This window comes from Myotis nattereri (genome assembly GCF_964212035.1).
Source record: "Myotis nattereri genome assembly, chromosome: 5".
NCBI classification, from domain to species: Eukaryota; Metazoa; Chordata; class Mammalia; order Chiroptera; family Vespertilionidae; genus Myotis; species Myotis nattereri.
This window is the reverse complement of record NC_138080.1, coordinates 73,819,059-73,845,182: the sequence shown is the minus strand read 5'-3', so window position 1 is coordinate 73,845,182 and position 26,124 is coordinate 73,819,059. Positions and strand designations below refer to the sequence as shown.

Here is a 26,124-nt window from a genome sequence, read left to right as displayed (position 1 = left end):
CTGTTTTTATTTTGTCAACATCTGGGATATACCAAGCTCTTGTTACAGTCATCTATACTAATAAAAGCATAATATGCTAATTAGACCGGACATCCTTCCGGACGTCCTTCCAGACGACCTTCCGGATGAAGCTGGGGCTGCAAGGGCCAAGGCGGCCGCTGCAGCGGACAGGTGCCAAGGCAGAGGCCAGTGCATCGGGCCTCTAGTGAGAAAATAAACACGAGGCTAGAGGAGCATGCAGACAAGGTTAGATCTAGGCTCTTGCTCCAGTTTTTCTTCTTATAAGTCTTATGGCCCTGAGCTTTCATCTCTTCTCTTGTAAAATGCAGGTTTTATGCTTAATCTCACAAGATTGTAGTTGAGATGAAATGAGGTCGTGGCAGTGGAAGGGTTGGGAAATTAGGAAATGTCAAAAGTATGAATATGTCTGTTGCATTGACATTAGCCCCAGACAGCTCCAGTGAGGGCCGGACAGAAAGGTGCAGGTGTGTGGGTGGGAGGATGGGGTGACGGCTGCCCAAGGGCATCTACTGGGAGTCTCTCTGAATAACTCAAAAAATGGCTCCAACAGTTGTGCATTTATGCAAAATAAAATGTTTTTTAAAAATATGTTTAGAATTAATGAAAGAGGTTTGTGACCATTACATTTTTAAAAAGAGCACAATGGCAGGAGGGACAGTGAAATTATTTTCACCCTTAAGTGTTGATTCGAAATGTGTCAGCTTTTAAATAATGCATTTTTAGAAAGAAGCTGAGTTAACTGCTGTTGCATTTATAGTGACTGATAAAGCTTTAAATGTAGCCAAGCCATTGTCTTATTATTCAGGCAATTAATCTAAACAATGTCCTACCAACTTGAAGTTAATTCAAACATGAGGAATTTTAATACTTATTTCATAATTTGGCAAAACTAACACATTTTAATTAGCTTAAGAAGAATTCTTACTTTGTTCTCTTTGTCAGGAACTTGAAAACAGTAAGTATGCGTAAGCAAACCCATGTGAATCGTGACTCACATTTCTTTGGACAAATAAACTTAGAAATCATTTTTTACTAAAAAACTAATTTCTTTAAGGTTTTTTAAATTTCAAATTTTTCTTTTGAAAGAGAGCCTTTTGCATTATATATATATATATATATATATATATAAAACAAATACACACATATAATTCTCTCTACGGTCTATCTCTATTTACTTTCTATCTCTTCAATAGGTCCAAGACACTGAACAAAAATAGAGTACCATGAGAGGCCAGATATTTGAAGCAGGGAGGAAGCTGAGGCAGAGGACAGACTATGAGATGGAGCCGTGAATGAGGACAGGACAGAAGCACACGGGACGTCCATGCACTTCTTAAGAAGAGAGGGCCCCAATTTGGTCCTGATGTTTCCCAGCAATCTGCACAGAGAGTGAAATCTGAGCAGGTACAGGAGTCAGCAAGAGCAGAACTGCCTGGCAGAGAGCTGCGCTTGATTTCTGAAGTTGCTCACTTTGGTTGAATATTCTCACCTCAAGTTTGGCAAGAGCCTGGACTAAGTGATTATTTGGAAGGAACCAAAAAAGTTATCTTTCCTCTAAAAAGCAGTGTTAGTCTCTGTGGGTATGTAAGTACAAATCTAAAGAGGTTGTGATTTCACACCCCCATCTAATGACAGTTTAAAAATGATTTCTCGACTCTCATAGCCAGCTAGCCTGAAGGTCAAATCACCCCCAGTATTGCTGACAACAATCAAGGCTTAACTACAACAAGACTGCGCACAAAGACCACTAGGGGGTGCACCAAGAAAGCATAAAAAATGCGGAGACAAAGAAACAGGACAAAAATGGAGGATATTGAGTTCAGAACCACACTTTTAAGGTCTCTTAAGAACTGTCTAGAAGCCGCCGATAAATGTAGTGAGATCCTCAAGAAATCTAATGAGACCCTCGATGTTATGATAAAGAACCAACTAGAAATTAAGCATACACGGACTGAAATAACGAATACTATACAGACTCCCAACAGCAGACCAGAGGAGCGCAAGAATCAAGGCAAAGATTTGAAATTCGAAGAAGCAAAAAACACCCAACCAGAAAAGCAAAATGAAAAAAGAATCCGAAAATATGAAGATAGTGTAAGGAGCCTCTGGGACAGCTTCAAGCGTACCAACATCAGAATTATAGGGGTGCCAGAAGATGAGAGAGAGCAAGATATTGAAAACCTATTTGAAGAAATAATGACAGAAAACTTCCCCCACCTGGTGAAAGAAATAGACTTACAGGTCCAGGAAGCGCAGAGAACCCCAAACAAAAGGAATCCAAAGAGGACCACACCAAGACACATCACAATTAAAATGCCAAGAGCAAAAGACAAAGAGAGAATCTTAAAAGCAGCAAGAAAAAGAAACTCAGTTACCTACAAGGGAATACCCATATGACTGTCAGCTGATTTCTCAACAGAAACTTTGCAGGCCAGAAGGGAGTGGCAAGAAATATTCAAAGTGATGAATGCCAAGAACCTACAACCAAGATTACTTTATCCAGCAAAGCTAACATTCAGAACTGAAGGTCAGATAAAGTGCTTCACAGATAAGGAAAAGCTAAAGGAGTTCATCACCACCAAACCAGTATTATATGAAATGCTGAAAGGTATCCTTCAAGAAGAGGAAGAAGAAGAAAAAGGTAAAGATGCAAATTATGAACAACAAACATGCATCTATCAACAAGTGAATCTAAGAATCAAGTGAATAAATAATCTGGTGATCATAATAGAATCAGGGACATAGAAAGGGAATGGACTGACTATTCTTGGGGGGGAAAGGGGTGTGGGAGATGTGGGAAGAGACTGGACAAAAAATCGTGCACCTATGGATGAGGACAGTGGGTGGGGAGTGAGGGCGGAGGGTGGGGCGGGAACTGGGAGGAGGGGAGTTATGGGGGAAAAAAGAGGAACAAATGTAATAATCTCAACAATAAAGATTTAATTAAAAAAAGAAAAGACTTGAAACAAGAAAAAAAAAATTGTTAGCATTGTAAATTCTCCTGGCATTATGGGAATCAAGGTTGAAGCCTTGCTGAAAGTGGAAATGAGGATACAAGAATGTATTACTTGCCCTGGGGGTGGCTCAGTTGGTTGGGCATGGTCCCATGCATGAAAAATGTTGCTGGTTCGATTCCCAGGTGGGACACGTGCCTGGGTTTTGGCTTGACCCCTGGTAGGAGTCCTGCAGGAGGCAGCTGATCAATGTTCCACTCACACATCAGTGTTTCTCGCTCCCTACCTCTCGCTCTGAAGTAAAAAAAAAAAAAAAAAAAAAAAAAATCACAAAATTTATTACTAGTTTTTCTCATGATCAGAGAGTAAATTTTCATACCCAGTTCGGTAATTATGTAATAAGGTCAGTGAAAGAGAATTTTTTTAAAAGCTTGTTAAATTTTTAAAAATTTTTTTTATTGATTTCAGAAAGAGGAAGGGAGAGGAGAGTTAGAAACATCAATGATGAGAGAGAATTGCTGATTGGCTCCCTCCTACACACCTCCATGGGGATGGAGCCCGAAATCCGGGCATGTGCCATAATCGGGAATCGAACCCTGACTTCCTGGTTCATAGGTCATTCATGGGTCAGTGCTCAACCACTTAGCCATACCAGCTGGGCAAAGCTTGTTAAAATTTTAAAAGTACAAAGACTATCCTATATAATAAAGATGTAATATGCAAATGGTCATTACGCCATGAAGCATAACAGCCGACTGCATAACAACTGGATCACAGATCAGCAGGAAGGTGGGGTGGTGGAGAGCTACAGGAGGGCAGCAGCGAGAGCGGGGCAGCAGGCAGAGAGCTACTGGCACATGGATTCATGGGCAGGGCTACTAGTATATACATAACCATAGACATAAACAGCAGTGTGGTGATGGCCAGAGGGAATGAGGAGGGCATGGGATGGGTGGAGGTGGGTAAAAAAAAAAAAAAAAAAAAAAATGATTTCTCACCTATGTTAAACTTACATCTTTAATTATATGAGGGGAGCATTTAACAACTGATCATAAAGAATGGGTACAGAGAAGAGGAATTAAAAATATTGAAACTCTCAAGAGAGGTAAAAATATAGAAATTCAGATCATAGCATATCTAAAACAAGCACCAAATTATTAAATATTCCCAAAATCTTAACCAAGCTGAGGTTAGGAATGGGACTGGCTCTCAGAGTACTTCTGCTTTTAGCATATTTTGTGTAACAGGGTCAGGAGTGTATGCTGAGGCTCCCATCTCTGCCTTCAAGTGTTGGTCTGACTCTAGGACAGTCTATCTCTTTTCTTACAAGCTGAGAGGGTATCAAAATTATTGGTCAAGGGGGAGGTTTCAAGGCATCCTTGGCCACCCAAAGGAACTGGTTCTGATCACAGAGGCATACTTAGGCCTTCCCCTACCTGCACCATGTCCCTTTGGTAAAGGCTTTTTCATGGGCTCAGAGCAGGCCCAGTGCGCGTCACCGCCAGATGGCAGCAGTGCGCGCTGAATAAACAGAGCAGCCAGGAGCCCTTTTTGTTTTCCACTCACTAAGCTCTCCACTAGGTGACAGCAGCACGGATGTAATGCGATGGCCTTCAATGAGTCACATAAATTCAATCTTTCTTTTAAACACGAGAGCTGCATTTTGCTTTTTATTTTTGAATTTTGATAAGTTTATTTGAGCCAAACTGACACATATGCTGGGGAGCAAGATCTCACATGCCCTTGAGAGTAGCAATTTAAAAAGTATCCACAGTTGGATTTCTTTCCTCTAGATCAGTGGTTCTCAACCTTGGCTGCACATTAGAATCACCTGGGAATCTTTTTAAAATCCTGATTTCTGGGCCTCATCCTCTGGAAATTCTGTTTCTTTGTTATGGGGTGGGGCCACCACATTAGTAACACACACAAAAAAACAAACAAAAAACAACCAGAATTTCCGGAGGATGAGGCCCAGAAATCAGGATTTTAAAAAGATTCCCAGGTGATTCCAATGTGCAGCCAAGGTTGAGAACCACTGCTCTAGATCTAGAATATGCAATACTATTTGCTATTGGCCTCCCTCGCATTAACCTAATATACAAAAACAAAACTTTTGCGGGGGTTCGCTTTCTAAAGAACCTGGGAAAGATTACTATTTGAAACCATTATTACTTAAGAATTTATGGAGTCCAGACATTCTTACCCCAAGTTAGAAAAAAAAAGTGACTAAAATAGTTAAAATAGTCACTTTTTTGCAGATAATACTATTTATTGACCTCCTATCATATGGCAAAGATTGTATTAAAATGCTTTAAAACATTAGTTCATTGACTCTGGATCAGCACTTTGTAAGAAAACCTAGATCTTAACGTAAGGCTTTTTAGGGCTATCATCTCTGTATTTTCTGTGACCTTATTATAATTTCCCTGCTTGAGCCATTGCAAAACCCATACTGCAGAAATTGGAACTGTTTTCACGGTATGATTTCGAGTGCACACAGGGATGTACTCTCTCTATTCATGGCATTCACTCTCGTGTAGTTGCATAACATTAACGCAGTGAGGGGTAATAATATAGTTTGATTCTACAGTGACATTAAAGGCTAACAACGAAGATTGGTTAGGGAGCAATAGCAAGGTGATAACTCATTCACGCTGAAATAGAAATGGTGAGAGGTGAGAGATGAGAGCAGAACGGGGCCAGAGCGAGCAGAGTCCTCGGGGCCTGACTTGGCAGAAGGGAAGGGAATGAGATGGGCCAGGAGTTCAGCTGAGCAGCTCCGCACTCCTGTGGTTGCCCCACTCGGCGCTGAGAGCCTTACCTGTGGATGGCCAGAAGCAACCTGCTGCGCACGGACTCTTCCCACAGGTAGCAGAAACCTGAACATGTCTGAATTCCTCGGAAGCAAACACGGGGCAGTGAAGCTTTGAAAACAGAGTCTATAGTTGGCCCTCAAACAACACAGATTTGAACTGTGCAGGTCCCCTTGTAGGTGGATTTTTTTCAATCAATAGTTGGCCCTTCCTCTCCATGGGCTTCACACGTGCAGTCAACCAGCAGCAGGTGAAAACAGTATTTTCGCATCCCCAACCGCAGACAGAAATACTGATTTCAACCTGCGGTTAGTTGAATCTGTGGAAGCAAAGGGCCAACTGCAGTCAAAAGTAATACGTGGATTTTTCATCTGTGTGGGGGTTGGCGCTCCTGCCCGTGTTGTTTAAAGGTTAACTGTAATAGCAAGCGGTTGTCCAGGAGGTGTGCACAGTGAGAGTGGACCTGCATTCAGAGTCCCCTGGGCATTCATTTCTCCTTGTTTCAGTTCTAAATTGGACTGGAACCTATCATAGAGGAGTGGAGGAGTAAGACGTTAAAGGCTGCAAATATGCTTAAGACAATTTTTGTGTACAATGATTTTATTGTACAGTATAGCTGCACTTTGACGAACTTTATTTCAAGTATCTTTAAGAGAAATACAACAAAATGATATGGCGACCCCAAAGGGCAAAATATGACTAATGAGAAATGGAAAAAGTACCTTTGTTGTTTCTTGCACAACATAGTGGGGGCTGGGGGAGTTGAAAGAAAAGAAAGGAGTGGAGATGAGGGACTTGGGGAAGGGAGTTCTAAGAGAAAGAGAGGGGTAGTGACTTTATTCATCTGTGGCCAGAACCATGTCCCCAAGTATTTGCAGGCAACGTAAGATGACTCCAGGGTGCCAATAAGCTAGCACATAGCAGTAGCAACAACTGCCATCAACTATGGAGCTACTTAACTGGGAACCAGGCGTTGCTCTTACCTATGTCTCTTATTTAGTCCTTAGGCAAGCTCTGTTGGGAAGACGAGATTATCCCTTCTCGGGAGAGAATAACTTCCCAGGTCCAACAGGTAGCAAATGGCACAGTTAGGGTTCAAATCCTGTTCTCTTCACAGTATTTCCTCTGCTTTTTAGGGCCTTCCTTCCTAAGCCATGGCTGGTGAGGCATTCTCACCGCCTGCCACCAGGGGCCACCACTAACCAATTTGGATCACTTCATGAGCACAATTGGCTCTAAATGTAATCAATTATATAACTACGGCCTGTCTAAGTTTAGGTCTACTGGAATTACTGCATGAAACAGAGGCATTGCAAAGGATTACTGGGGAAATAGCAATACATTTAAAGGAAGTCTTCACTTTCTCCTCTTTTTTTCTGGCTTAAACAGGAATAAAGGGAGATAAAACAGCAGAACTCAACTCAATAGGCAGCACAACCAGAAGTTTTTACCCTGTGTGGCTGGCAGTTGGTCAAAAAATGACCTGCTCAACTTTCCTAGGAATGACGGGGTGGGGGTGGGGGAGAGCAAGGTAACAGTGCTTTAAAGACAAGGTGAATGTAGTTTGAGCATTAAGACAAAACTGTTGACAATTGTTGGTGCTGCTTTGCTCTCTCTCAGTGTTTAGTTGGGTTGTACATAGTAACTTTCTGTGGTTTCAATCCCCAGCATTCCTTCCCAAAGGACAAAGTTCGGACTGGAATTCTTACCCAGGTTTCAGAGCACAAAGTAGAGAAAGCCAACAAATCTCAAGCAATCAACAATACACTCACACCACCTGAACGTGTTTTTCTGCAAATGTTTATTTGAAAAGATTTTTAAGAAATTTCAGGTGGTTGTGTCTGTGGCAGTTTCTTTAGGTGAAAAATGTGCTAGCAGTCACTATAGAAACCAAGATGCAGGCAACAAGGAGCAAAATCAGACCTATTCGACAGTATTTTGAATGCTTCTCTTGTTCCTCTTCCTTTTTCAATAAGGTATCAAAACCGGGCGTGTACATGTCTCCCAACCAAAACCGTAGGTCATTAGGATTTTCCTAAAAGAAAATTACATGGAGAATAGGCTCAATCAGTGATCAATACAAGATTGCAGACAAAGCGCCGCCAGAGGTACCAAAGGCCCATGTTCACACTGTCTTGGGTGAGGCTGAAGCGTAATGATTCAAATAAGAGAGGCTGGGCTTCCCTGAACAGCACCCACACGGAAGTGCAGCCTCCGGGCTGACCAGGAATCCCTGTGGCTCCAAGCCGTAGGTCTGCATGAGAATGCATTAGGAGGCCTGCATGATTTACTGACTAAATTGCTCAAGTGTTTCTGCTGTCTTTTATGCCAACTTAGTGCCTCTTACATCTCATGAATAGTGTGTGCCAATCAGGTTAGTGAGTTGAAATAAAATTAAAATTCCTCCCTTGCTTTAGATGAGCCTTCAAGGTTTGATTTAGTTGGCAAGGTAGAGATAAACATATGTGATGAGTTTTCAGTAAATCCAGGAGCTGACTTACATGGGAGGAGGAGTAAGACTAAGAATCAAGGGTCCCTTCCATGCCTTTTAGGTTGCTGGTCCCCCTTGTAGAGGGTGACAGCATGTTTGATGTTTGGCACTGTTTGACCTCCTGAAGAAAGAGTCCCACATATCCTTCCCCACATCAACTCTTACACTCCATGTCTGTTTCTTTCATGGGCCTCATCTTCCTTTCAGCTGGAAAGAATTGTCTTCAACTCAACCTCATTCCTATGTCCAAAAAATCACCTGCGAACTCTACTGGTCATACATTTAAATTTTTTTTTCTTCTATTCTATCCAGCTATGTTCAGTGCTAAAGAGTCAGTGTCTCTGCCTGGATTCCAGTAAGCATACAACAAGTTTATGGTGAATGCTGAAACTCTAGTTTTTAAAAACCCACTTCATTATTTCTTACCTGAATTACTGCAATAGCTTGCAGTTGGACTGCCCACCCTCTCTCTCACTCTCTAGACTCAGTGGACTTAAAATCAGCCAATTTCCATGGCAGCTTCAGGGTCAGTGAACTAGTTTCAGACTCACCAATGCCCAGTAAGAGGCAATGTGCATGCCTGCAGGGGGCTGGATGGATTCTGGCCATGGCAATACAACTCTTCCATCACATTGCTACTAGTTTCAATTTTATAGTTTTAGGAATGCTAAAGTATTAAAATAAAATTTGGATGACTGGTGCAAAAGGATAGATGATTTAAATTGTCTACTCTACTCTTGCCCTAGTGTGTGTCCTCATCAGCAGCCTGCACTTTGTCTGCAAGGTTAATTGCCTCCATTCTTCAGTGAGGAATTCCAGAATTCTGCTTAAAGCTTCCCTTCATAGCTAAATATGGGGCTCCTTTTCTCCTTTCTTATTTATAAACTTGAGTCCCGGTGCATGGATTCGTGCACCGGTGGGGTCCCTAGGTCTGGCCTGCACTATCTCGCAACCCGGGATCCCTTGAGGGATGTCAGACTGCCAGTTTCAGCCTGATCCCTGCAGGCCAGGCTGAGGAACTCCACCAGTGCGCGAATCTGTGTACTGGGCCTCTAGTATACATATAAGATCTTTGGTTAATCTCTTCCCGCCCTCCCTTCTTTCCCCTCCCCTTTGAGATTCATCAGTCCATTCCATATTTCTGTGCTTGTGCATTGAGCATCTGTCCTTGGTGGTCAGTGCATGTCATAGCTACCAGTTGAATGGTCGAATGGTCGAACAATCACTTACGCTTTTATATATATAATAGAGGCCCAGTACATGGATTCTTGCATGAGGGGGGGTGGTCCCTCAGCCTGGCCTGCGCCCTCTCACAATTCAGGACCTCTTGGGGGATGTAGCAGTGTGCCAAGCAGCAGGCAGCCAGGGAGGAGCCCAAGCCAGCACCGTGCTGCTCATGCTCATCCCAGCCTGCTGTGCCTGCCACCGCTGCTGCCACTCAGTAGTGCTGCCGCAGACTCGAGACAGACTCCCGCTGCCACAGCTGCGCTCACCAGTCATGAGCCCGGCTTCTGGCTGAGTGGCATACCCCCTGTGGAACGCACTGACCACCAGAGGGAAGCTCCTGCATTGAGCGTCTGCCCCCTGGTGGTCAGTGCACATCATAGAGACTGTTCAACCAGTCATTCTGGTCATTCAGGTTGTTCATTTGTAACAGTCACTTAGGCTGTTTTGCATTTTGCAGAAACTCCTGAAGAATTCTGAAGAAAGGAAGATGAGGCCTGTGAAAGAAACAGACATGGAGTGTAGGAGTTGATGTGGGGAAGGATATGTGGGATTCTTCAGGACGTCTAAATTCTTCTTGCATTCTTACATTTTGCATCTATCCTTTTGCACCAGGCCTAGGGACCCCACCGGTGCACAAATCCATGCACCGGGACTCTAGTTTATAAATAAGAAAGGAGAAAAGGAGCCCCATATACATATATATATATATTCTTAGCAATTTAGAAAAAAGAGAGTGGCCCAAGAAACTTTAAACTTTTATGACCCATGGTGGTGAAAAGTTTTCAGAAATAAGTCAGGGGGCTCTGTCTGCTAAACAAGAGGTATGAATAGAGAAAGGTGAGGGGAGAAGTTGAATTAATGAGGCATACATAAATAGGAAGAAATTATAATCAAAACAAAAGTCATGACTTCCAGAAACATCCCTCAAGAATGCAAATGAGCCTGTGACCTGAGGGGCGACTGCTTTGCAGTGAGCGATTTCATGTAGAGGATGGAGGGAGGGGGTAGACCCTGGTTATAGAAAAGCAATATAGCCATCATCCTCATGTTTGAGCTTCTTAAACATAACTCATGGAATTGTTCAACAAAAAAATTACTCCTCATTGCCAATAATGTTCAATTTCCTTATTCTTACATTCAATTTCTTTTAGTCTGTTTTAGCCTTATTTTCCCATTATTCTATTACTTTAGCTGTAGCTCCAGCAAAGCTAGACTGCTTAGTCTGACAAATTCTCTAACTTTCTTGTACTTGTGCATTTCTTCTTGCTACGCCTGACAGAAGAGCCCCCCACACCACACCACACTTATGCAAACCATCTATATCTTTTGAATTCTCTACGTCTTTCAAATCCAGCATAAATTAACTTTTCACGAGGCTTTTAATAATCCAATGTGGTTTTGTTCTCTTCTGACTTTGCACAGCACTTTCTACAACCACGATGGACACAGTCCTCTCTCTCAATCTTGTCGCTCTTTCTGGTTCTACAGTCAAGACATGTTTGCGAAATAAATCAATACATTTTTCCTACTTGTAGGAAGTGACTTCTTAGAGGTTGATCTTCAGGCTCCTGATAAAAAACACATGATTATTGTTGCTATGGGGGAGCATCTGTTATGGAAACTTCTCTGGAAAAGAGACTACATTAAGGAGGAGATACATTACATCTACGAGGAGATTAAGAAACTTCAAAGACTCCGGACAATGAGATATTTCAAGGAGTGCACATTTGAGATTTTTGAAGTGTAAGATTGTAAGAGGACATAAGGCTGTTCCCTGCAAAAGTCTTTAGATACTTGATGTATGAACAGATATGCATAAAGGGTACTTGGAAACCATCAGGCCTTCCTGGCTCCAGGGCAGCAGAGGCAAGCAGAGGCTGGGAAGGAATCCAGTCCAACTCAGAAAAGAGAGGGCCACTCTCCTGCTTTTCAGGTATTTCTAGATCCTCTATGTGATGGGTGACACTGGGCGTGGGATACAAGTGGGGTGGGGGGACTTAAGTTGGGTGAATGAGTTCATTGCATATTTTTCCTGTGTTGAAATGCTTTTGTTTTGTTTTGGTTTGTTTTGTTACTGAGACACAGGAAAGAGTCCAAAATGTAAGTCTGCAATCTTAAATCACCGAGTGGGCTTGAAATGAAATGATCTTTGATGAGAACTGCTTTGCACAGTGCCGAAGACAGGACATTGAATCAATATTTTTTGAATACATGTTGAACAAGAGATTCGTAAGTATTCATGAACACAAGTGGTCACACAACCATGGGAAAACATACATAATTTGGCAAGCTAATTTTCAAAAAACTTTTACCTTCCAGGTAAACCCTGTTTCTGTGCCACATCAAACTTGTTGTAAAACTCAAAACAAATAAATAAACCCAGAGAGAGGAGAGAGCAAGGGAAGCCAGAGGCTAAAATGGCCTGAAACCTGGAGGCTTTGTGCCCAGGGAAGAATGCCTGTCACCTCAAAACCGATGTTGTTTAGGATATTTAACTGATCTCCCCCTTCAACTGAAGAACTGGCTCTTTGCCTTGAGTACCTTCAGATGTCCAGAAAGGTTTGTGTGCAGGGAACGCTTGTCATATTCTTCGATGGTCCATGAAGGATTCTTTTTCCTTTCTTCCATAGCTTCCTCCAAGCTTACGTCGCCATATAGCGGGTTATTCTTCAGAACTGACGAGAGAGATGGTGGGGGCCTGTCTACGAAGGCAGCACCCTTCACACTGGACCCCCTCATTCGCTGAGCAGTAATATTCTTCTTTCCTCTCTGTTAGGAGGCAGAGACAAGGCTTCTCTTACCAGAGGGCCACTGATGACAGAAAATGTAGCAGGAAAGAACTGTACCCCAAAATGTGTTGATTCTGCCTGGAAACCCAACAGATTAGGATAATGAGGAAAGGAGTCTGGGATCTAGTTTGACCTAGAAGTCTACTTCATTGAGTTCTTTCTTTTCTGTCCTTTTTAAAAAAATGTTTTTATTGATTTCAGAGAGGAAGGGAAAGGGAGAGAGCTAGAAACACTAATGATGAGAGAGAATCATTGATTGGCTGCCTCCTGCACACCCTACCCACACTGGGGATCGAGCCCACAAACCAGACATGTGCCCTGACCAGAAATCGAACCGTGACCTTCTGGTTCATAGGTTGACAGTCAACCACTGAGCCATGCCGGCTGGGCCATTGAGTTCTTTCTTTGCCTATAATCTTTTTGGCGTCAGTAATCATTCATTAAAATGCTATTTTATAACTATGGAGAAAGAACACTGTTCTTTAATTCAAATTGTAGAATTCTGAGCAAAGCCATTTTCCCCAGCTCGCTTGCATTGAGATTTAATGGCATTTCATTTCTATTTGTGCATTCCATGACTGATAAGAATAATATTTAATATTGCTCTATTAACCCAGCAAATTCAAGATTAAAAGGCATTTATAGACATGCCTTGGCTTTCATGAAAATTCTCTTGGGACTCTTATTTCAGATATCTTGGAGAAATGGACTAAGTTAGCATAGCACTCCTATCTGTGTCTACAGACATGCTGGCTATTAGATGGCTCTAATATTGACCTTCAGATTTTAAAAACATTTTAATTGAAGCATAATATACATAAAGACAAGCACATATGTCATAAATACATTTTCACAAACCAAATAAACCTTAAGATTCTACCAAGGAACAGAACATTACCAGCATGCCTCATGGCTCTCCCAGTCACTATCCCTCACTCTGCCCAAGGATAACCAGTATTCCAAATTTAACAGTGTCAGGCAGTTGGACTCTCTCTCTCTCCCTTTTTTTTTTTTTTTTTTTGTATTTTATATAAATGGAATCAGATAATGTGTGCTTTCCTTTCGTCTAAGTTGACCTTAGTTTTTTTCTTTCCTTTTTTTTTCTTATGACTACAAAATTATCATGAAGGCAGAAAATGTTTAAGTTAAAATTTGTTCATTGGCCAAATATAATTGAGAAGAAACAAAAAATTTATAGCATAATGCTTCATTTATCATGGGGCATCAAGGGAGAGGAATTCCACAAAAGTTAATTTTCAGAAAACTTAGGCTTACCCCTTAAAAACTGGCAGCAAATTTCATTAATTTATAGCAATTTTAAAAATGTGTTTCACAAAAGAAAGAAGATTCAATAGTAGCAATAAATATTCCTCTGTGTCATATTTATGATCACCGATAGGTTGATTCCCTCAGCATCTACTGGGGCATGCAGGTCATGTTAAATATGTATTTATATACGCTAAGTTGTCAACTAATATTACATAGTTTCCTTTTGTAATGGCTAGTAGTCTCAAAAAATCATCTGTATAAAACCTTTCACATTCTCTTTGGTCTTAGGTTTTTCTAATTTTCTTAATCCATACTTTTTTTTACATAATTAGAGATAAACTTAGAGATCTTCTCTGACTTTACTAGGTTGTTAGAGTGCTCAAAATCAATTTATATTCTGTAATACTGAAGTTTGCAGTGAAATAATAAATCATCTTGACTTAGTATTTCTCTTTAAGATGGATGACCTCATGAAAATGTTTCTGAATTGAGGAAAAACAATTTGATATGAAATTTAGATCATTTCAGATTAGCATAATTCTGACTCAAGCTTTTTTCTTCAAGGCTAGACATCTTTGATCATCTTTGAGGAGGAATAATTCTTCTGACATTGATAAATTGGCTATGTCAGTTTTCTTGCCTGCTAGATTATTCCTTGAGTTTCTTAAACAAGGAAGTTCCATAAATGAGGGAACAGTTTCAGGGTAAAGAAAAAATAATACACGCTATTACAATGTATAAGGACCTTGGAAAACTAATATATAAAACATAGCAAAATAATCAGAGCTATAGTCACATTCATGAAAGTCTGAGATTTCTCCTCAAACATAGTGCCATTTATTTTTGTGTTGCATGGTAATCTCATGCCTGAAAAACATATACTTTAAAATTAAGAGTATAACTTTATTAACAATTTGATGGTTGCATAAAAGTACCAATTATGGTTGGAGTTCATTTATACTTTGATAATATTTTTGAAATAGCTTAAGAAAGAAAAAAAGCATGTATTTGATTACAACTCTTCATCTACATTTTAGATAGATTTTATTCAGCAAAGGAAAACTCAATAGTAATTCCATTATTTTAGTTATATGGACTCTAAGATAACTTTCATTTTAAAATATTTATGTAAAAAAGTAATATTTTAAAACTTACCTAACCTTTTTTGGCATTAACCATTACTTAGTCCATTTATTCTTTATGCAATTTATTATTTATACCATTTATGTATAAGTAACTTATCATTCAATAAAAAGAGTAAAATAGAAGACATATTTAGACAAATGAAAACTGAGAATATATCATTAATAGGTCAATAAAGAAGGAATCTCTAAAAAATGTACTTCAGGCAGAATAAAATTAGTACTAGAAGGAAAAAATAAGATGCAAAAAGGAATGCTGAGCAAGAAAACAAAAAGATAAAAAAAAGAAAATTGATAAATATATGTATAAATCTAAGAAAGCATTGATTTCATGGTAAATAGAAATAGTAATCATTAACATATGATTTTTAAAATAAGAACAGCTAAAACATTGAACAGTAACAAGAGTATCAGGCTTTTTTTTTAATGAGGACACTAAGGAATCACTTCAGTGATCACACAGAGATATTACTAAAACATGTATTGCTCAACTCAGTAAAACAGTAAAAAGATATAAGAGAAAGTAAAAAATAAGACAAGAGAAATAAAACAAAAAAATGGGGGGCTGCCTCAGGAAAATAGAAAAAAAGAGAGAAATAATCACATTAAATGTAAATAGACTAAACCCCCTATTTAGATGACAGATTGTCAGATTATCTTAAACATTAAATTCAGTTATGTAATATTTACAGGAGAAATGCCTAAAATATAAGGACTCAGAAAGAGTAAGAGTGAATGAAGGTAGAAAGTATATAGCAGGCAAATGTAAACAAATGAGAGCTGGGTATTATGGTGATTGGTTAAATGCACACCAATTTTGTTTTCCCTTCTTGAATTTAAACTGGGGCAAACTTTTTAAAAATATGTTTTAACTGATTTTTAGAGAGAGAGGAAGGGAGACAGATACATGTAGAGAAAGATCGATGAGAGAGAAGCACATCAGCTGCCTCCCGCACGCCCCCCATGGGGACTGAGCCCATGGTCGCGGCATGTGCCCTCACTGGGAATCAAACTGGTCGCCTCGGTCCTGGGTTGACGCTCAACCACGGAGCCACACCAGCTGGGCTGGAGGCAGCTTTTTGTTCTAGTTGATCATTTCTGCACAAAATAACAGAGGCTACACGTCCAAGCCTGGCTCTTGAAATCTACCAAAAGATTTTTGGCTCACTTTTCTTGTTTTCTGTCACTGTAAGCTAGGGTCTGAGATGGCAGAGCTACAAACACAAAGAACGTGAAGCCTTGGGTTACTGCTTGGAAAAGAGCTGTCCCCCAAACACGCCTGCTCTTCCTCAGACTTTTCATGAGCAATAATGGTTTTTCCTTTATAGTAACTGACAGTCTTTGGGGTATTTATCATCACAGGATAGCCCACTGTACCCCTCCTAACACACAAGTGGCATCTTGAAATCACACAAATGTGTGGCATTGGCTTCACAGTCAAGTGGTCGAAAAGGATAAAGCAATATCAGAAGCTAGAATGATGCCTATTCACATCCTAACATGAAAATCATTTGGTGAAAGTATCATCTGTGGCCACTGGAATCTAATCACCTGTAGCTCTAGGAGAAATACTTACATATTATCAGAGTGTTCATGTACATAGAATGATACTACAAGAATCAGAGCATTGGTGTAATACAAGAAAGAGATGAGATGAGAGAAAGAGCTGGAGAGTGTGCAAGTTTAGAAATTTTATGCCTTCTACTGTTTAAAATCTGAATGTTTATAGACCCCAAAAACTGATATACAGACTTTTTTTAAAAAGCATTGAGCCAAAGAAGTCCATTAAAACATCTCAGCTGAATGAAGTGACTCGGGGTAAAGATTACGTTAAGGGTGTGGTTTCATAACTAATCCCTAACAGCCTCCAGGTGGCTGTCCTCAAGTCGAAGGATAGAGAAAGGGAGGCAGAAAGCAAGGCTCACACTAACAAATAGCTTACTAATTTTTGTAAGATAGGTTTTACCAAAGAAGCCATTACCCTACACCTAAAAGTTTTTGATTGTTTGAAATTTAAAAAAAAACAACAGACAAGGCAACAACAATAACCCTAGGCCTCCAAATATCCATGAATAGGAGCAAACTTTGAATCCTTACGCAGGCTTGAAGGAGGGCCCACTTCCGATATGGAAAAAGAGAACAATGAACATGGGAATGTCTCCTAGACTATGGCACCACGGACCTCAGAGAACAACGCATCAGGAGGTCTCAAGAGCAGAAGCATCCCAATCACCCTTCCCCACCTTCAAGGAAGAAGGCCACACACACTGTTCCCAGAGGATCCCAGAGTTACTGTGGTGTCTTTCACTTTCCCCGTTCAGCAAGGAAGATATATATATATACTATTTGACCAGAATGATAGCCTGTGGCAGAGCCTGGCTAGATACTCACCAAATTCACTTCCTTTTCATGGGCATACAACAGCCAAGCAAGGAAAGGCGATTAAGAAATAAGCCCAGTGAAGAACAGTGTCTAAAAGTCACGGGGAGAAGAGCCTCTTACCCTGGGCCTGTCGCTCCAGCTCTCAGGTTTAGTGAGGAATGTTCCTGGGTTCTGAAACAGATGTGACAGAAGCCAAGAAAAGATACAGCAAAGGCATTAGTCAGAAAATATTCTGAAGTCTAACTACTAATCAGAAAAAAGGCCCACCGCAATATCTGCAAAAACATATTTTATCATTTAAACTAAATAAAAAATCAGCCCTTGCCTTTCATTGCCCCGTTTTCTAAAGGGATTGGCAGAAATATGTAGAATACAATTCCGAGGGCCTTCATTCAGACGCATGCCCCAAATAATTTTAACAACCAGAAACATTAGATTTTGGAGAAAGTTTCTCGGTACACTGAGATGAAATTTGTTGTGAAGCTTCTTTATTCCTCTCGTGAAAGAACTTAAGGAATAAAAGTATAGTAGAATCAAGGGTTATTTGCTTGTACTTTCTGCAAATATGGGTGACCTGTGTGTCTGCGCAGAAGGGAGCTGACTGGGGCCATTGGCAAGCCTTTGAACCTGTGTTCACTTTTCTTTATGCATCGTATTGCTTCAGCTCATTAAAAAAATGGCATAGGGACTCAACTCTGAAAGTAGAATGTGAATTTTTAAAAATCTTAAAAACAAATAATAATGAATATAAATGATACATACAAAGTGTCCCAAAAATGTATACATACTTTGAATAATTATAAACGCAGTGCTTATTAAAATTCATTTCATTTTCAAAATGTAATTCAACTTCATATTTGGTATCTGGGGGATTTTTGTTTTAACTGCTGAGTTACCAGCGGTTTTGAAGGCAATGTTTGTAGGTCAAATCCTTTGACATTCCTTGAGGTAGTCTGAGCCCAAACACCATGCACCTACCTGGGGTGGTGTAATACCAAATGATAAGCTGACACAAATCTGAAGTTTGTGTGGATTTCAGGTCAGTATAAAATCTACTGCTTGAGTTAGCCATGTAGCTTGACAGATGTATTAACTACATCCTCCAACACCACCATCTACAAACACACAGACACACACACATACACACCTCCATCCACAGTATAAATCAAACAATGCAAGTGATATTATCTGCTGTTTTCCAAATTATAATGAAAGGATAATTTCAACACATTTTGAATATTGACAAATGATGATAATAATAATGTACATTTCTTATACTTGCATAGAAAATCTTTTTTCTCAATTACTTTTGTCATATTTTATTTGTTCTCAGTTTTAAGGAAATACATAAAATGAATATTATCCTAATTCTGCAAGTGGAAATAAACTGAAGCATGGACTGAATAAGGACCATAACAGATGTCTCTCACACTGTCTTGCTGAGGATATGACACAAGAAGCCAAATTTCTAACCTCTTTATTCAATGCGTAATGTCTCCCCAGTAGAGTAAGGGTTTTAAATTAAGAACTATTTGACAATTGCCACATTGTGTATCTCAACACCTCAATTCACTTGGTATATACAGCACCTTCTTCCAGTTATCATTATAGTTACTGAAAAATTTCGTGTGTTCATTTCTTTTTAGATTTACTTTTTATCCAATGAATATATCACTCTCAGATTTTAAGATTCAGCCAAGGAGAGAATTACTTATTGACACATTGCAATCTGAAATAGTAAATATAATTGTTGTTACTCATAATTTGTGCTACACCTACCCAACTACCTGAGTTTGTAATTGATTTACACCCATTTACATCCCCATGCATTATTTCAACAGTAAATTGGCCTTTTTTCAATCATTTAATATTTCTTTTTAGGGTAGAAGGATAACAAAATCAACTTTATCTGCAGTTTACAATTACCAATAATTTATTCAAGGACATAAGAAGCAGATTTTTTTTTTTTTTACCTCCTTGGTTTTTCCTTGAATAACTATTTCAACCCAATAGAGGCTGTGGAAAAATATACCCTTTAAAAATTTGTGTTTCATTCAGGTTTTGAAATAATATTCAACAGAGCTTGAAACTGTGAAGTTCCACATGAAGAAAATAGGTCAACTCCAGTACCAAACAAAAGATGTTAGATGTATGTGTTCCAACCTGAAAGGAATTTATTGGATATGTTTTCTTAGACTTAACTTCATAGCATAGGGAAGCCAAGGTTTTCTTAACTGATTTTTGAATCATTTTATTCCATGATATAAACAATAAGGAAGAAAAAGGAGGGATTTCATTGCACTTAGCTTAAAACTAAACAAAACACAAAAGTAATAACCAAAAAGGTGCATATGATGGGCAGGAGGGTTTTGAGGATTCCAAATAGAAAAGATGCAAAAATTTTTAAAAGTCAGTTGTCATAATAAGCTGCCTTACCATGGAAATAAATTAAAACCCTTATAGGTGGAGGAAACACTTACATAATCATTTGAGTGTACTTGATTTTGAATGATCTCATGATAAAGGTCCCCAGGAGCCCACAAAACGCACCACAAAGGAGTCACTTTACACCAGGACTCATGAGTAGCAACTGTTTCTTAAAAGAAAACAAATTTCTGTTCAGGGAATTTGAACCACTCCAAAGGATTTAATGACTTGCAGGGGTTTGTGGGTCAGTCACATCTGTTCTGAAATGCAATGCTTCTTCCTGTTTCTAAATGGACTAACCCTTAACCCCATTAGCCCTCACATCTTAAAACAAAGATGATTCCTGTTTCATGAGCTGTGCAGCAGTCAGGGCCTTTATGTTTATTCCAGCACATGGAACTCATCACAGTTTTATTCTCTCCTGGTCAGCAAAAGGAAGGAAGATGCAAAAGAAGAAAGCAAGAAATCAAGTCTGCATTGGGTTTGAAGACCTGGTTGGTACGTCCTTCCATGTGGAGGGACTAAGAGTATCTAAAATAACAGCCAGCACCTTTACAAGGTGGGGAGTCCCTGCTATATCCTTTCCTTCCATCCTTAACTTCCCACTTTCCTGCTGTCTGAGTCTTTCCTGCACGAAATGAAAGGCAGTTGACCTGAATGAGGTGTATGAGCTTCCCATGTAAGCTTCTGATGCTTTGTGCTTAGAATACACCAAAAAAATGGAGGTAGCTTTTCCCTCCAAAACCTTACTTGCAAATTGGTTTGAAAAAATCCTCAGAGAAGTAAAGTGAGGGCTAGGCAAACTCTAAAATGAAGACATGCTGGGAAGCTCATGGTTGGAGGGGAATGAATGGGTGGGAGAATTCACATCTTTGATAAAGTGATCGGAGAGTTTCTTATGTTAAGGAAGAAAGACCTTTTCTCTGTGGCAAGAATGAGGAAGCGACCTTGCCCTCGGTTCCCTCCAGCCTTCCTTTAGAGAGCGAGAAAGGAGCCCCCGTCCCCGTCCTCGGGCTCCCAGGCCGTACCTGTGAGTAGACGAGGTTTTGCCAGTGCTGGGCCGCAGGGTAGTTCCCGCCCGGAAACCTCACCAGGCTGGCCTGAAGGAGGGCTGAGTTCCTCATTAACAACTTCACGTCAAGCTGCAGGAATTTGTCAGGATGGTTGTTATTTGGCAAAGCAGAGAGATCCATGTCTCCCTTCGTCTAAGGGAGGAAACAAAGGCAAGTGAGGCTGGTCCCGTCAGACTCGTCCATTATGGATGAGTCCGAGGATTCTCCTACTGGCACCTGAAACCAGCTCTCTCAGCTGCACTCGGGTGCCACGCTCAAAACGGCACATCAACACACAGGAACAATGCAGCACCCTGCCTTGTTTTTCACCCCCCCCCCCACACACACACATTTAGGATGCTTGAATGGGGCTACACATTAAAATTAATAGGATGCCAAAATTAGATATGTGTAGCACTTAATGCCTCTCCATACAGAGTCAGAAATAACAGGTTAATAAAGAGGAGCTATTCTTCGGAGAAAGGCTGCCAGAATTTCAGTATGACGGCCCATAATTTGGAGCACATGAGATAGTCACCTAAAGAGACATAACTTAATTTTTCTCTCTGATCATTACTAAGCTAACCCGGCAGACTTGGCCCTGCCCACGCAGCCTCAAATGTGATAGGCAAGATCTTGTTTCTTCTCATCTTTTCACTCCCAGAGTCTCAGGCTCAGGTGAAACCTAATCGTGTTTAGCTTGTCAGCTTCGTTTTGAGTAGAGAAATGGCAAGCATTTGCTGCTTAGTTTGCTACAGTAAATTAGTGTCCCAACCTACTGTCTTAACCCATTCACTACCTGAGGCCCCTTAGACTCTTCCTACTCGCATACACTCCTACAATGTGTTTGGTGTCCACACCGTCCATTTGGAACCAAGTGGGAACATGGCCGACGTGCTGTCCTAAGTGAACCCATCTGCTGGTCAGGGAGCCAAGGTGGGAGTGAAGCTACAGACAGTGTACTAAGTCAGGAAGCGATGATGACTTTCACGGAGATAAGCTCTCTTACTTGAAGCCATTCTGCCTTAGGCAACCCATACTTCTCAGTGGGAAAGTACTGATTGGGAAGAGAAAACCTTCCCACTTGCGAGAAGGCAAAAAGATAGACACGTCAGCAGTTCTAAAAGACATAAATTGTTTGTTCTGTTTGCACCTCTGTAGACCCATCTGACGCAGCAGGAAAGCTTCCCTTCCAGGGGGAATGGTTACATGTGGAATGTATCAGCAGCACATTTCAGGAGAGTGCCATAGAGCCATATAAGAATCAGCAGCCAGGATGTTCTCGAATTGAGCAAGACGTTGGAGAGTACTGACTTTCTCTATAGCAATAAGCACGGGGGTGTTTAAAAAAAACCCAAACCAAAACATCTGTCCTACTTATGACTGTAAAACTGGATTAAGCAATCAACACTTTCTATAAGAATTTTTTGGACCAAACTCTCTCTCTGTCTTACGATATTAGAAATACATCTGGGTGGTTTTATCAATACATTTACTGGATAAAAGTACTTTATAATGACAATAACCAGTTAAATCAGTTGTTTCAAGAATCAAGTGTATTATGTGCATGTGCTTGGTACTTTCTGGAATTTTCTGGTTGCTGCCAGAATACATCTAATGAACAAATATTTCTCAGGCTGTTTGCTTTTCCTAAAAGATTCTTTGGGGAATAACAAACATCTTCAAGGAGAACCTAACTTTTTTTTGGCTCTCTATATTGGCAAGTGGAGACACAGAACTTAGATCCAAACATATTGATTAGGCCAGGCCTTTTTCTTAGCCAAATTATGAGGTGGGTGAAAGGAGCCTTCAGTTTTCCTTGGGCGTCCTTCCTTCAGATCCCTCCACCATGCTCCAGATGCCCAGAGGGTTGTATACTGTCTTTCCATTTACAAGTCGTTTAGTCTCAGACTCTCCATCTTTCCCCACCATCCTTTCTATCCCCGCCCAAACCATCAGTTCTTGTTTCTCACTACTACCCCTGTAGGTTTCCCACGTGACTGACAATGAAGAAATCAGTCCTTCTCCCCCCTCCCTTGTACTGGCCATACCCCGACCTCACCCCCTGTGCCTCTACTCGTGTCAGTCCTCCCGTCTGGAAACATTTCTCCACAGACCTTGTTACTGACCACCTCTAAGCATCCTTTATGGGTCATCTGTAGTGCCTAGCCTCTCTTTCACAAAACCTTTGCATATGTTCCTTAGTAGGAATGACTGTCCTTCCTATGGAATTTCAGGGTGATTTGTTTATAGTCTCATGTGGTGTTTGATTATGTATTTCATACGTTTCCTTCATGAGTCTCTGTACGAGGGGACACACCACAAAAGGGACCCATTGGATGCTTCCTTCCACACCGGAATCATTTCTGTAGACCTTCATGAAGCTTTTTGCTCAACAAATGATGATGGTTCTACTCTGGTTGGAAATGGATAATCTAATTAAATTTGATTTAAAAAAAATGGCTTAGTGTTCTGTTTTCTAGTTGATCATGCTCAGTGAAAAAGGAACCCATTGCCAAAATTGTTTACAGACATTCTCTATATTCTGTTCTGTACATTAAAAAATAATGTACAAACTCATATTGAAGAAATATAAAGAACTAGGCCTGGCCAGCATGGCTCAGCGGTTGAGCATACACCTGTGAACCAGGAGGTCATGGTTTACTAGGAATTCCTGGTTAGGGCACTGGGTTGCGGGCTCAATCCTATGTGGGGTGTGCAGGAGGCAGCCGATCAATGATTCTCTCTCACCATTGATGTTTCTATCTCTCTCTCCTTCTCCCTTCTTCTCTGAAATTAATAAAAATAGGAAAGAAGTAAAATAACTTCTCTGCCTTGTTTTAAAAAAAGGAACTACTAGTATATTGCAGGGACAATCTGGTGGAAATGTGGATATCTGGTACTTCTCAACCCTCTGGATGCAGGTAAGCATTTGCTTTCTTCACAGAAAATTTTTATAAAAGTATCATTTCCCCTTGAGTTTGGACCCGGAATTATTGTTTTCTGAACTATGAGAATTGTGAAAATAGAATTAAATATGGTTCACTAAGCAAAATTTTTTTACATAGTAACTTTTTTCTTCTTTCTTCTCATTCTGTGACCTTTCCTTTCTTCCTCTCTCCTCTTTCATTTATTTTCTTTCATTTTTACCTCTTTCCTTTTCTCTTTTCTTTCCTTTTTCCCCTCCTCTCTAATTTGTAACAATAACTTAATGAAATACCTGAAAGTATTTTCAGGTGAAAAGCCTGTACAATTCAGATGAGCAGTTGGGATTCATCAAAATTATCTGAGAGAATTTCAAAATTAGTTGGATAGTTTTAAATACAAAGAAAGTCTGTGATGAGATTATAAGTCCTTGTGCACCTATTTTCAAAAGTGGTGAACAAGGGAGGCAATCAGGATAATTGAGTGCACAGAATTTGGAGTCCTAGTGGTTTTACTACATCCAACTAAACTGTGTTCTTGGGCAAGTTACCAAAACTCTCTGAGCCTCAGATTGCTCAGTTATAATGTGAAGATATTAATACTGCCTTACAAGTTTGCTGTGAGGTTTAATAGGTAAAGTGGTTAACAGAATGTTCAGGATATAATAAGCACTTAAAAAGGTTTACTGTTATTTTAAGAGAGTAAGAATATGGATTTTCATCTCAGTTGTCTCTGTTATAAAGCAAACTGAAAAAAAATAAAACTCATATTAGTCATCTATCTATAGGTAAAAAGCAAACTACATTTCCAAGAATCCCCTTCTTTGTGTGATTCTGGGTTAGAATTGGCCAAAAGAGGAACTTGCATGGCACTTGGAAGGCAAAATGGAAGCAGCATCCATGAACCCAGAAGTCTTTCTGTAATCAGGTGCAGGGATAGACAGGGGCACAGGTGCCTGGCAGTTCCCAAGCGGCCTTTTCTTGAGCTCCATGCCCATTTCTTTTTTCCAACTGTTGGACCTGCTGACTAACAGCAAACTCAAATCCACCACCAGATGCTTGGCTGTGGACCTACAAAGAAGGGAGGTATACAGAGGCAGCAGCATCCTATAGACATCGGTACAGTCAATCTTTCACAATCATACTTACCTGGAGGTGCCTGGCTGCTCAGATCAGTTGGTGACTCCTGATTCTCCAACTCTTCTCATGGATCTTCCCCAGCTCCTCCTGATGTTATGAATTCAGATCCGTTATCCCATAACACTCCAACACTGTTTGGCTGACTGAACCATGGCAATTACCGGCACAAAAAATAAATGTTTCCAAGGAAGAAAACTTTAAGAAATGAAACCTGGAATTCGTTCTCTGCTTTGACTAGACTCAATGACATTAGTGACCCTTTTTTCCAGTAAATGGGACACAGGTCATCCATGGCACAAAATGCCAACATGGTTATTTAAATTCTTACCTATTGTCATCTGGAGTGAAGTGCCTATAGAAAGCAAGTACCTGCTGCATAAACTCTTTTTAATAGAAACAAAGAGACTAATGACTGTGGGGTTGATTCACTGCTCCTAAAAAGACTAGAGAAGTTAAAGGGAGAAATCAGGTTTAAAAGCCACAGTTCAAAGACTAAGCTGGGACCTAGAAAGCTTACACTGACTATCTTGAAATAAAACCTTTTCAGCTCTACGGCTCATGTTCCACATCTATCATGTCTTCTAAATCCATATCCAGATCAAATCCCAGAAGATTTAAGGGGGGCAGACAAAAAGTGTGACTTCTCAAGTGGTACCATACCTATCAAAGGAAATGCAGGATTTCACTAATTCATATTTACTGAAACCCAAAGTACGTGTTTCAGGGGTGCTTCTTAAGAGGGTTATGTTAGGATGGAAAGCATACAATGTTGAATTAGCCTAAATGTTTTTGACATGGGTTCACTAAGTAGAGATTCTAGAAAGTATTAGTTGATGTGGCTGGGAGTAATTCTAACAATTTATCTGAAAACTGAACCCAATGGTTGTCTATACTGAATGAAGCTGAGATGCTAAAACATACTTGCTCTAAGGTACTACAGAGGGAGGTATACAAATACTTAGGGAGATTGGTTTTAATATGATAGGTGTGTTCACTCACCTGTTCCATATGTCCCCTCAGTGGTCCACCTAGAAGGCACTCCCTTCACTAAGGCTTTGAAAAATTCATTGCTGATGGCAGCATTGGAATCCCTAAAGAACTCTCAAGTGGCTAGTCTGCAAATGTCAGGAATGACATTGGGAAATGCTGCCATTGAAGTGGGCTTCCTGAATTTAATGAGAATATGGAATACCATAAAGGCAGGAACCAAATGACTGAATTTCACCGCCAAAGACCAGGAAAGCACAGTTACTATAAAGGGCAGTAGAGTTAAAGGGGTAGAGAGAATGGTTTGACCAGCAAAGATTTTTGGTATTGCCTAATTAATCATGGAGTCCTCGGACTAAATAGATACACATTCTACTAAAGTCTTGTATTTGTATAAGCACTAAATTTCTAGTCTTAGTGAATAGAAATCTGATTTGACTCACTATAGCAGGGAATTGCATTTCTAGATCAAATTCCACATGAGAGCAGGTTCACAGATCCAGAAT

The 26,124-nt window shown here is 40.2% G+C and overlaps 1 protein-coding gene across 3 annotated transcripts; it reads right to left on the bottom strand.

The window, feature by feature from the left end:
* Nucleotides 1-7,569: 7,569 nt before the first annotated feature.
* MINAR2 (membrane integral NOTCH2 associated receptor 2) lies at nt 7,570-26,078 on the bottom strand. 3 transcript variants are annotated; one of them, XM_081092592.1, is made up of 6 exons: nt 24,641-25,182; nt 24,358-24,518; nt 20,544-20,720; nt 17,209-17,259; nt 12,048-12,275; nt 7,580-7,823 (listed from the first exon to the last, which is right to left on the bottom strand). In XM_081092592.1, exons 2-6 carry the CDS (start codon nt 24,487-24,489, stop codon nt 7,644-7,646), a joined length of 768 nt encoding a protein of 255 aa, XP_080948718.1. In that variant the 5' UTR covers nt 24,490-24,518; nt 24,641-25,182; the 3' UTR covers nt 7,580-7,643. The 3 variants fall into 3 exon arrangements, with proteins under 3 accessions (XP_080948719.1, XP_080948718.1, XP_080948717.1); XM_081092593.1 differs by lacking the exon at nt 24,358-24,518 and having other exon boundaries at nt 7,570-7,823; nt 24,641-24,873; XM_081092591.1 differs by having other exon boundaries at nt 24,358-26,078.
* Between the last annotated feature and the right edge of the window lie 46 nt (nt 26,079-26,124).